General features: G+C 36.2%; 1 protein-coding gene across 5 annotated transcripts in view; it reads right to left on the bottom strand.

Moving 5' to 3' along the window:
- Positions 1 to 12869, bottom strand: part of RBMS3 (RNA binding motif single stranded interacting protein 3) — a 672503-nt gene extending 659634 nt beyond the window's left edge. For all 5 annotated transcript variants that reach the window (XM_063114184.1, XM_063114181.1, XM_063114183.1 and 2 more), the window contains exon 1: positions 12715 to 12869. In XM_063114184.1, the coding sequence (XP_062970254.1) occupies positions 12715 to 12789 (75 nt within the window). In that variant the 5' untranslated portion in view covers positions 12790 to 12869. The remainder of the gene's footprint in view (positions 1 to 12714) is intronic.
- Positions 12870 to 13421: the final 552 nt, after the last annotated feature.

Raw genomic sequence — 13421 nt, 5'->3', positions numbered from 1 at the left:
GCATTGCCTTCAGCAATAGAGTAATGTACTGGATACACAGAACAAGATAGATTAATTCATTCTGAAAACATTTTATTATGTTTTATTATTATTAGTCTGCATCCAGCTCTAAACTAGGTACTGAAAATGGATTCAAAGATAAAAACTCTGTGTCCCTAGTCCTCAGATTATTCACAGACTACCTCTGACACAAATATGATATTGAAGAGTACAGATATGCTCAAAAACCCAGAAATAGATTTATAACCAAGCCAAAAAAAAAAAGAAGAAAGTTAAAACCCGATCTCACTCTTCCTTGGAAAGACACAGAAAAAACAAAAACAAGAATTAAAAATAAAAAAGACAGGAAGGGACTGAAGGCTGAAAGAACAGAAAGAAAGAAGCACAAGTTTAGGACCAGAGGGCAGGCAGGGGGCAAAGAAGGGAAATCCATCACAGAAAACTTATGAACAGGAGCAAAAAGGGTAAGCAGGAAAAGATAAGGGCAGCAAAAGCTATGATACAAAAATAAAAGAATTAGTCACAGGAAGGATAATCTGGGAAAGACAGGGAGATGTAGAAGTCACGATGTAAAATCAAGGTCCCCTCAGACAGCTATACTAAAAAATTAAGGAGGGAGAAGTGAGTATAACAAACTTGGCAGAGAAGATGGACCATGAATAATAACTGTAATAGGTAACCCTCCTTAGACCACGTTGAAATCTAGACACTCTTTCACCAGGGTCCTCCCTCTAACATAGCTTGGGCTGAGAGTCCAGAGCACATAAGCACAATGGCACACACATCCTTGAATGACCTGCTCCTTGGGTCCCCAGGCACATTAGGGACCCTCTAACATCACTGTTCGATTAGCGTTTTGCATTGTGTGATTCTCATGCCAGTACAGCGTTGATAGTTTCATAAGCAGAGATGTGATTTTTTCCTCCTCAGAACCTTTCTGCACAGAACAACATCAGCATCACTCATGATTATACTTTTAAGCATATACAGATTGTATGTGAATATGTTATATACAGAAATTCCAAAATATGTGTTAAAACTCGATACCAAAGACTCCTTCTGAAAAACACTCTTCTTTCCAATTAAAAGCATTATTAAGGCTTTTCTCCAGATTCTCCCTGAGAACTAGTGGTAAGTCAAAACAACAAAAGCAAATGCTGGACTTTACTGAATGCTGCCATGTGTGAAAAACCAAAACAAGGCACTAACTGTGCACATAAGCAGTCCTTTTTTTCACAACATACCAAAAGTCTCAACTATATGACTCCTCCACATCAAATTTTGTATTCACAGTAAAGTTTTTCCCAAATATGGTTCTTCTATTTGTAAACTATCTTTTCCTTGCCAAACAGCTCTTATTTTTTACCTTTGGAAAGGAAAACAAGTTGTCGAATTCCAGAAATTGTCAAAAGTTGATTGAGATCTGATACCTTTAGCCTTTCTATTTTCTGTTTCTTCTCTTTGTTTTACTTTGGTGTTTCTCATAAATCATTGGTTAAATTAAAGTTGTAGAACTGTCATCTTTTTTATTTTTTCAGACCCTACTATTGATAGCCTCATCACTAAAAGTTTTGAGGATCATTAGACTCTCCACAATATAAATAACTATTATGAAATTATTTGAGAAAACTTTAGAATTGATCAATCAATAAGATTTCTAAAAGATGCTATCAAGAATAACAGGAAAAAGAGCATAGATATTTAACTTGCATAATACACTGTCAATATGTCTCAGATTGTGGGAAGATACTGTTCTTTTTAAAAAAAGCAAAAAATATTAGTCACCCCTATTTTGGGGAGACTCACTCCTTTGTGCTACCAACTAGCAGTAAAAAACTTAGTAGAACTGGAAAGAACAGGTATGTGTCTCCCTAAGACCACTTTGCTCCTCCATATTTCTCTGCGGTCCTTTAGCCTCAGAGAAAATCAGAACCATTAAAATAAGGCTTCCAGGAATATGTGTGTATGTGCATGTATGTGTGTGTGTGTTATGTGTAAGAGAAACAATAAAAGTTGATTCATTGAATCTGCTGATGAAATTCAGTGAGATCTGGCTAGAGGGCTGGGATGGAAAATTGAGTCATTAGGTAAAGAATCAAAACATAGGGTGAGTACAAGAGAATTGGGGGAGGGAGCGAGTTTACAAGTATAAAAGGGTATGTATGGAGCTGGAAGGAGAGAAAAAATTCCTTCCTGATTATGATGGGAGGAAATGGCCATGTCTCGGATTGGGATCCTGATTTTCTTACAATATCAAGTTAAGAATAAAAATGAAGAAAGCCATCACACTTGGCTGAAGGCTGGGGGAGCAGTGACTTCGGGGTGTCCAACGACTTGTGAGAGTACTGGTGGGTCTGGCTGAGCGTGCATATCTGTAGAGACACGTATTCTTCAAGAGGCACAAAGATTCTCTCAGGCTGAGAGAGGCCTCTGGACACCAAAGAGAAGTTATCCTAAGTGAATAACCATGGAAACGAGAACAGAAGGAGATGGCAGTTTTAATACATATAAAAAAATCCACGCCCCTATTCTGAGACAGAAGAATTTGGGAAGATTATGCCATAGAATAAGTATTGTGCCCATCAATTTGCCTTCTGCCTACACCCCTAAACTGAGGGCCCAGGAAAACACCTGTTACATCCACGCTCTGTCTCTAGTCAACAATTCCACCAATTGCGCAATAAAAACTTCTGTGAACCTGGCACCCAGAGCTGGAACTCCCAGTTGCTCTCTCTGCCAAGGGCCAATCCAGTGTATCTGCTTTTGAGATATTTTAGCCAAAGAATGTTAATGACATTTATTGATATGCTGTGCTGCTCTACCATGTGTCCCTCCCTGGAAATTTAGGATTACTAAAATACAGAGATAGCTCGAACGCCAAAGGCCACAATAGAGAGAAATGTGGCCAACTTTTTAGGCACTCTGACCATTTTCAGGACTCCCAGAAACACCAGCACATGTTTTGCTTCTAAACTCTAGAGAAAATATATGTTGCATCTAAACTCTAAAAAGAAAACTGCAAAACCAAAATTAATAAATATGTATTTGCATGGCTACAAAACATTGTCAACTTTATTCATTCCACTTAGTCTCCTGATAATCTCTTTGTACCTCAAAAAGACTTGTAGATTAGATTTCTTTTTCATTTTGCAAGATCATCCACATATACAAGATGATGGCCCCCAAATCACAGGCACACATAAGTTAAATGAATTTACTTGCACTCAAGAGTTTCAGGAGCAAAATTATAAAAGCTCTTTCAATATTTTATTGCAAAGTAAATTTGACACAGAATGTTAGTGTACTTTAATAAGTTTGTCTGGATGTGCGACAAGGGGCTCCAAAAGTGTCTAGAAAATACGGAGGTTTTAAAATGACCCTGCACTTCTCCCATTGTTAAAGGAAGTCACAAAACTTAGAGTAAAACTCTTCCATGTTTATCGATCTGGCTTTTTCCTTGTTTTTTTTTTTTTTTTTTTTTTTTTCCCCTCAATTTATCAACAAAGTTAAATACAACAACAAGAACAAGTCAGAAAGTGAAAATTTTAAATTTCCAGGGCTGGTTGGTTAGCTCAGTTGGTTAGAGTATGGTGGTGATAACACCAAGGTCCAGGGTTCAGTCCCTGTACCAGCCAGCCACACACACACACACACACACACACACACACACACACACACACACACACACATACACACACAAAAGAAAGAAAAAATAAAGCAAAAATTTCCATTGCTGTGGCCAAATTGCCCTAAATAGGTGAATAACAAAGTTTGAAGACAGTGGTTAATTTTTTGGAATAAATTAGGAAAAGAAAATCAGAATTTTATTATTTTTAGAATATTCTTATTTCTAAAGGAACAGTCTGAATTGGTGTGCAGGGCAATGTACAAGAGACCTAGGGGCCAAAAGCAGAGACGAGGGATAATCTAGGGGTTGTCACAACCCTCCAAGACACTAGCACCAAGTCAAAGAAAATAAAATGTGGTTTTCTCATCTCTCAGAAGAGATTAAACATCATAGGTGTGCCACATTTTGTTTGTTTGTTTGGTATTTCAGAAAGCAATCTCTGAAATTTTAAAAATATATGGTGATAAAATGAATTATCAGCAAGTGATGTCACCAAAATCATTCCAAGATTCATATACACTTCTTCAAATACTTCATCTACTCAAAATTATTTGGCAGTTGGAAAATATGTTCGCTTGAATTCTTATTACGTTAATTTTAAGTTATTTTCAGGGAGCCATTGTCCAATGCATGTGATTGATAAGTTTTAAAAGGAGCAAAATGAGAGTTTACAGACATCAATAATAGCTTCAAATATAGCTCATATACACAAAAAAAGCTTTTTAAGATATCTTAATCAGTTTCAGAAAACCAGATAGTTAGCATTCTGTTTTCAATTTTCCTTTTCACTAAATTGTCATCAATCTGCCTAAATGACTAAGTTAAATAGACATCAGTATACAAGATAAAAAAATAGGAAGACTTCTCAAAAATTCTTACTAAATTCAATGTATGATCTATATTCAGGTTGAAAATTATCAGCTAAGAGTGAAATAACCAAAAGATCATCTGCATCTAGTATACTGAATGCAATACAGGTATATATGAATTTCTTAACTGCACAACATAATAAAAGGAAACTTAATTATAAAACAAATTTTAAAATAAGCTCCTAAAATTATTACTGCCAATATATAGGATATTATTAGATTTATTTTTCTCCTATTACACCTCACTTTGTACACAACGAGAGGAGGCACTATCAGGGTTACCTTGACTGAGTATGTAATCTAGTCTAGTTTTTGTATTCATTTATCATCCAGAAAACAAAATTCAGGGTTCCATTTACTTTCTCTTCCTTGAGAATTTGATGTATTTCCTTTAATCCTTTTTATGTATATATATTTGTATTCTTTATGCTTTCATAACATTGGGAACATATATATTTGTTTTAACTATTTGATATATTGTAAACATTTCTCCATCATCATCAAATATTCTTCTATAACATGATTTTTAATGGTTATGTGGTAAAGGGCTATGCTTCTGCAAATAGAAATGGCTTTTTCAAATTTGGGAGCTCCTAAATGCTTATCTGTTTTAAATTAACAGACTGCCTCCCTCAAAGCTGGGACTGTAATAAAGTAAATAAAAATATGCAGTGGGGCTTCAGAAATGATAACATTGCTGGTTATTTATGGACTGCTCTTTTCCGAACAGCTCAGACTTTAAAACTCCCATAGAAGAGGTCATTGTAACATATCGGTGAGGTTGGGGGTCATCACAACCATTGCACAGATGAATAAATTAACTCAGAGATTAGCATGAATTGAAACAAATTTTCTCAAAGGATAGGTTCTCTGTCTCACACTCCAAATATACACATGTAATTGCAGCAAACATAATAGCAACTTATGCATTAAATTATATAAAAACAACTTGTGATTTTCAAAGCTTAAATTATCTAAAATAGGATATCGTATGTCATTTATTTTCATTAACTCAGCTAACAGGGCCTTCATAGGAAGCAAGAAGGGTATCCAGCAAGAAAAAGAGGAGAAGATAATGTGCTTGTTTATACGTCTTTGAGAAATTATTTTCCTTCTACAATACCATATACTATAGTAATTATACTATTTTATTCCCATGTTTTCAAGGCTACTATTCTGAGATTCAGAGATTTGTAGGTTTTGCAGACTCCAATCAAAATATTTCATCTCTCAATTGTTATTTCCGTATTTACACTGGCTCCTATATTCATTCATGAGCGGAGGGTTGTCAGTATCTTGTGGCAATCTCAGTTCCCTTCATTTCCTCACCTGGTTTGGACGAACACATGCATAACCATTCAGCTCTTCGACCATCATTCAACATTCCAGAGGAAGTTACATGAGGAAGAAAGAGTAAAGCATCGCGCTGTCACTGTTAAGTCTTTGGATAAGCCCTAATTCTACTCACTCAAAGGAGAAAACTCTAACCACCAGCACAAAGCCGGGACTGATAATGATTAAATGATGTCTGTCATTTTGTCCCACCCCTGGGAACTGCTCTCCACCCTCTCCCAAGTGATGAATGTGTTTCTCTTGGTGCACTGGATTTAGATGTGGCGATGGATGCAGACGGTCCCATTTGTCAAATCACCAGAGAGTCGGAAAAGCAGCATTTGATCTGCTCTGTAGAAAGCATTGGGGAACCAAACAAAAACTCACGAATGGCACAAAACTGAGGTCGCCTCCCAGTACCACTAAGAATCTAAAGCAGGCTCAGCTTTCTCAAAGCAAGAGTCACAAATGTTAAACCTTGAAGGAATCTTAGTGAATGCACCTCACCTAGAAACCAATATAAATCAGAGAATTTACCCAAAGAAAAAACAGAACCCATGCCTTCTCTTTTATTATTCATACTCCTGAAATTCGATATCTATTAGAGATTGAAGTTTTGAATTAACAAAACTTTATTTATACATCTGATTCCACACGGTGTATATTTCCTGATCAATAAACCTACATAGAAAAAAAACAAAAATTTTAAAATGTGAACAAGTTCTCTGCCAATACCAACTTGAAAGAATGTGTATTGAAAAGAAAGCCAAACAAGATTGAACTCACCTCCGTCCACACCTCTTTTTTTTCTTTCTTAAAATTACTTTTTAGTGTCTAAAATCTGAAGTCTGAAAACCAATAGCTAACACTACAGGTTTCAAGGCCCTGACAACAATGCTTACTAAGTCCTACAGATTTATCAGAACTTATTTTACTTATTATTATAATAAATCTATAAGATCTATTAGTATTACTAATCATATACATTTATAATCTCTAGAAAACTACAGATTATAGTTTTTGTGAACAAATATCATTTCAAAAACACTGTAGCGAAAGCATCCCATAAAAAACAAAAAATCTTTACTATAACGTCCTTGCTAAAGAAATAGAAGCAAAAGTTGTTTGTCCACCTGTAACTTTGTAATCTATAACACTGGCAAAAAGAGTAATATTCATATAAAACTGAATATCATATTTCCAGATATCTTTAAAAATAAGTACACTGCCACTTCTTTTGCTGGCTCTAAGTTGCTTATCCTTATTACCAATCAACTTTTTCTTTAGGGATAAGTAGTCTAAAGGTTTTCTTACCATAGTTACAAAGACTAAAGAAGCAAAAACCAAAGAAAGAGAAAGTATTTATAATTTCAAAACAGAAATGAGAAATTAACTTTTTTTTTTTTTTTTTACTGTGTTCTCTATGGGAGTAATTTTGATCTTTCTATCATTGGTTTCAGACCCATTCAGTACCTATGTGTCTGCTAATTAAATGACATTATCCACTCCAGATTTTTAAAAATGGTACATATGTCTGTTTCCGTTTCAGAAAGCATATTTTTAAAGCACATCCAAAATAGTTCAACATTTTCCCAGTACTGCAAAAAAATAGCAACGCATATCCTCAACACACGTATTACACCACATGAATACATTTTTGCTCTTGGTCTCTCTTTAGCTCCATCTGCACTCTTGCTGTGCGATAACTATAGCATAAAAACGTCTATTCTCACATGCTTTTGATATTACACTATTTAATCACATACAGCTGTGGCTTATGAGACTGTTACAAAACAATTTTAATGTAGTACTCGAAGCCAATTTTGAATAAACATCAACCATTTACTCTGAATAAAATAGTTTGACACTAAAACAGTTTTCTTTTAAAGGAAAAAACAGAAATAGGCGTGGACATAATTGTGACCGAAACCTCTCCCTGCCAAAAAGACTGATAATGTCAAAAAGAATTGTGTACAATCATATTAGTGTGAAAGTGAAGTTTTCCAAAATTCCTGAAGACAGAAAGACCTGGAATGAACTTGCATCCTCCCTTCTTTTTTGTGTCCCTCCCTGCAAATCACCCCTACCCCCGACCTCAAATAAATTTTATTACTTTATGGAAATAATTTTGCATTAAAAATATTTTTTTCCAAAATTGAGGGAAAGTAAGAGGAAAATGCTTTAGGAAGATACTGTTAAAGGAAATATACATGGCATCTCCCTTAAGTTAGTATTTATTCTGGAGAAAAATACATGAACTTTTTACATTTCTACGCCTTTAAAGTAGGCGACAAACTTAGTGTTTTGAAAACAATGGCTACATTATAGAAGAGAAAAATAGTAAAATATGCTTCGGAACTGCATCCATCCCACTGTTAATAAAGATTTGAGGGAGTAAAGAATAGTAATAATAATAATAAAAACATAAATAAGCTAAAAAGGGAGAGTGGCCTCTTGTTTCTGTTTTTCTCTTATTTAAAACCAATTAAAATTCTATACATTCTAAAATGAGACAAACAAGATTTATCATAGTTTCATGCTATCATATTACCCCCCTGCAGCGAAAGAAAATATTTGGAGTTGTACCTAAAAATTCTATCACTGGAAGATTTTTAGAAAACCAGTTTTGTATGTTTCAGGCTTTCAAAGGAAAACAGAACTTGGGAGTCGTCAAGGCTGTTTTAAAACAACTGGCAAGTTACCAACTCCGGCTATCAATGCAAATCTGAGGCAGGAAGTACCAAGGAAATTCTAAACTCATTCCCTCCCTCTGCAAGATTTTCTACATTTTCATGTATAAGGAGTGTGTTAAGAGGTTGTTTTGTTTTGCTTTTGAAAGATCTGTACATTCACATCTTTAAGAATATCCTTTGCCCTATAGAAGCCTCTTTCTTTGCCTACTCTCACTCCTCCTGTTTTCAAGTGTTTGTTCTTTCTATGGCACAATCCACTGTTCTCCAACTAGACTTTCAGAGCTGGGAGGCAGTCCGGGCTGCAGATGGTTGAAACTTCAGCCTGAAGTCAGTGTACAGCTGATGAATTACTCCTTACACCTGACCCTTTCTTCACACCAGGCTCTGAACACAAGCTGAGTACCACCAGCCAGAGAAACCCTGATAAGGTCTTCTAATCTGAACTCCTTTCTTCAAGACCTTTGGGGAACCAAATGGCCAAACAAGGGAATGCAGCAGTGTGATTGGAAACTGTGTATGGGATTGGTAGAAACACAGTGAACTGGTAAAGGTATGATGAAAAAGAAAGGAGAAACTTGTTGTGTGTGCTTGGGTGATGTTTTAAGTCTTATGAAGATGACTAAGTTTTCCAAGTATCACATGTTAGAGGAATATCTATTTCTCAACTGCAAAATATCAATTCACCAGGCTGTGACCACGTTTTGCTCTTTTTAGCTTTCCTTGTTCAACTAATTATTTTTTTGAAGACCCCCCCCCCGACCCCACCCGCTGCCAAAGTACCTCAAATTCAGAATGAAATCCACCTTGGATCTCATAATCCAATAGCAACAAGTAGGTTTTTTGAAAAGGCTATAACAAACTGCATTTTGTCTTTTGTTATTAAGCTAATGAACTATTTTTGGGGCCCCCTTTCTCTACAACTTTCTGATTATTCTGGGTGGCCTTCCAAACAGCGAATTTGCTTTGATAAACTTCTTTTATAATTTGGTCATGTCTCTTATTTAACTATTATAACATGTCACTAAGATTTCTTCATTATTCCTTAACCAAAAGCATAGGTTCCTTCTTGAAATTGCTTTTATTGCTAGAAAAAAAATTGGTCACAACAAAATTGAGAAATGACAACTTTTAAAAATATGAGTTGTGAAAGAGTGAGCACGCTGTAACACTGCTACGAAGAATAGCTACAAGTCAACCACTCTTTTTTATCTTATTTAACTTATATGTACATTTTCTACTATAAAATATCTTAAACATTTGGAAAATTATTCAAAATTATTCAATGTCATGTCTCCTTTTTAAGAAGCAAAGTTAAGAGATTGGTTCTAATGTAATGGGAAATAGAAAAAGACAAGGCAGAAAAGTGTCACACGTTTCTCTAAAACTTTATAATATACATTTGAGGAATGGAAAACATTTTCATTTATTTTAAAAATCCTACTTTCGTTTTGTTTTATTATAAGAAAATAGCAGCTATATTCAACATTACACATATTTAAGTAGAATGAGTTCAGTGTTTTTGCATTTTCTGAAAGAATACAATAATAAACATTTCAATTCTTTAAAATCTCATGAAGATTCCCCCCCAGAACTGTCAGCAAACAGTTCCTGGAGACAGAGGAAAACACACACACACACACACAAAACAAAAAAACACACCTGAATTTGGAACACAATTAAAGCTTTAAATCACCAGAATATGACTTATAAGAATTCTTTAAATATAAGCATCATTTTAAGCATCTATGATTTAAAAATTGGATTGGATTGTAAATGTAAGCAATGGCTACAACAGTAGATTTTATAAATTCTACCCAGGCTTACCAAATAAATATAAGCAGCACATACTTTCTTTAAAAATTATTATAAATTATATTTTGAGACATAAGTGCAGAAGGGGCAAAAAGTGATAAGAAAAAAAAGCTAGTTGTTTTCCTGTTCTACTGGGGCATGAATGATAATGCTTCATTATATAGTATTAAGCCTGTCGGAAAGACCGCATGTTTTAAAATATGATTGCACATTGACCCTTCCACTTATTCTCTCTGTACCCAAGTTTCACAACAGGACACATTTTCACATCTTCAGCTTCCAGGAATGTTATTAATGTCTGTCATTTCAGAGCCACCGTAACAAGATTTGACAATTTCACAGCACTGTCAAAATTTTACAACATAATAATCAATATGAACCACCACGATAGCCAAAGTAGCTAATCTTATATTCCCTGCTACCCTTAACTTTACCCAAATATCAACTTAGAAAGCCTAATGGATCTAACTTCTTCAAAAATGTTCCAGAAGTTGATAGCTTTGGCCAGCTTGAAAGTAACAAGATCCAGATGCCAAGATCCAGATGCCGCCTGTCTACAAGACACTAAACTACATAGGACCCCAAAACAGATTTTAGAAAACCTCCCTCTATGTTTTTCAGGCTCTCCCCTTATCCATCACCACTCCACTCTCTCTCTTACCCTGCCCCCTACACACGTACTTTCTACCAGTGCAGCTTATCCAGCACACCCTGTGTCTTTGATATAATGTGCACAACATTTATTATTTCCTGTTAGTAACAGGTTAAAAGAAATCTCACACAGAAAAAAAGAATAACTTAATTCATTTCTATCTAAAGTTTCTTTTCTGAAACACACATGATAGTAGAAAACAAGGACCAAAAACAAAGCATGATGTTTGAAACATTTGGAAAAATTTAGCCAAATGAGTAAAAGGGATGGAATGTCTGATATTTTTCAGGCAACCCTTGAGTTTATTGTTTTTGTTTCTTTGGGGGATGAGAAACGAGTATAAAATTTCCCCTTTTTAACCTGTCCTTGCTTTGCCATTTCCTTGAGAAATGGCAGGCAGCATTCTCAACCCAATGCCCCAAAGAGTTAAAAGTCAAGGCACTGAGCAGGAGGGCTGGTCTATTTAAGCAGCAGCAGCACAAACTAAATGCTCACAAAGGCCAAAAGCAATGTGAGTCGACCTTGGAGGGGCAGGGTGGACCATAAAGCAACTGGAAAATGAAAAAAAAAAAAAAAAAAAAGCAACAATCTTTAATATAATACTGAAAATCTGCTGCCTGGTCTGGTTTACAAATAGGCATTGTTTGATGAGACAGAATAACTGAGAGATAACTACAGCATGAATTACCAAGCCCTAATCACATCAGCGAGTCGTGGTGACAGCACAGATCACTGGGGCACGCCTTGTTCACTGTCAGCATATTTATTTATTAAGAAGCCATGATACAAAATAATATCATCTGTGCACTCAAGGTGGTAACTCTACCAACATTTTTCCCTCAAATCAAGTTCAATTTAATTGACAAATTGGAGCAGTGATTTCACACCTGAGAGTCTTTCATGTCTTAACTGCAGGATAAAGTTCAGGGCTGGCACTGCCCACTGTTTAGTTACATGGGCTTGCCTCTGGGCCCCTAATGATCATTTGAGCACACACACATAGAGCCTAAAGTATTTAACCAATTCAAGTCCAATTATTATCAGTTACATTCCATCCCTTTTCAAGATGCAGTCCTCCTGATGGCAGCTAACACAGAAAAACAGCTTCTAAAAGAAAAGAACATCTATTATAAAGCTCCTAATTCAGTCTCTAGCATCCTGATCATCTTAAAAATATGTAAAACAAATTAAAAATAAAAATACACCCAAACAAACTCCAAGAGACTTTGGTAGATGTCCCATACCTTCTCACACCTTCCATTCACCCTGTACTCAGCGATTAAAAGTTTGAGTCGCCCCCATCCTGGCATGTCCTATCCAGTGGGAAAAACCCTTGTAGAGCCACAAACAAAGAACTGCTCACCAGAAAAGCCCCTGAAATTACATTCTTGTGCCTGAAAACCACTGTTGTGATCTCCTTTCTAAAAACCCTGCCGATCTGCAGAGGACTTTACAAATATCTGGAACATTTATGCTGCCAAATAACAACAAAGGAACTCGAGTGAAACTATTATCTCTCCTTAAAGAGAAAGCTACCATTCCGGGTTCGCTGCTTTCTTCTTCTATCTTCCCCTGCCTCATTAACTCCATTGGTATGTTACTAATTTCAAAGAAACAGGAAGAGGTGACGGGGTTGGGGGCTAAATAATAATTCACAAGCCTGTCTGTTTCCCATCCCAAGTGCAGAACGATACCACACTGACTGCCAGACCGTGGGTCGAGCCATACCTTGGTTTGGAGATAATGAGGATAGTAGTAAGTGTACTGGGGGTACATTTGTGGCTGATCCAGGCGTTTGCCCATGTAGCTGGAATCTTTATCTCCGAGGCAGGGAACTGGATGACAGGGTATAGTGCCCCAGGCCGAGCTTCCTCTTAAACCACTATTCCTGACAGTCCCGATGACTGATGAGGCTTCAGAGACTCCACCACTCGCTAGTTCCAACACGGCAAGAATTTCCAAAACAAAACAAAACAAAACAAAAAACACACACACCAACAAAAAAAAGGGGGGTGGGGGAGGGTGGAGCGGGATCTGTAGGAAAAATAACCCCACACAGTCTCCCCAGATCTTGCCGGGCTTCCCCCAGCTGCTGGGGTCCACTCGGGATGAGGCAGTTTGTTCTCTAACCAGGCTGTCTGTAGTGATGTCAATTGCCAGCGTTTGTAGAGGTGGGAAAAAAAAAAAATCAAAGTCCTTTTAGCACAACTCCGAATCCTTGCAGATCAGCTTCCTGTCTCCTGTTTGTCTCTTTCCCCACCTTAAAGAAAAAGAAAAGAAAAAAGAAAAGAAAGAAAGAAAGAGAAAAAAGGAAGGAACAGAAAAAAAAATTTAAAAAGGAAGAAAGGGAAAAAAGAAAAAAAAGAAAAAAAAAGGAAAAAAAAAAAACCTTGCACAGCTTAGTTGCTGCTGTCTCCCTCCCAGAGTGACATGGT

Source organism: Cynocephalus volans, chromosome 11, assembly GCF_027409185.1.
Source record: "Cynocephalus volans isolate mCynVol1 chromosome 11, mCynVol1.pri, whole genome shotgun sequence".
Taxonomy (NCBI): domain Eukaryota; kingdom Metazoa; phylum Chordata; class Mammalia; order Dermoptera; family Cynocephalidae; genus Cynocephalus; species Cynocephalus volans.
This window is presented reverse-complemented; position numbering and strand designations above follow the sequence as displayed.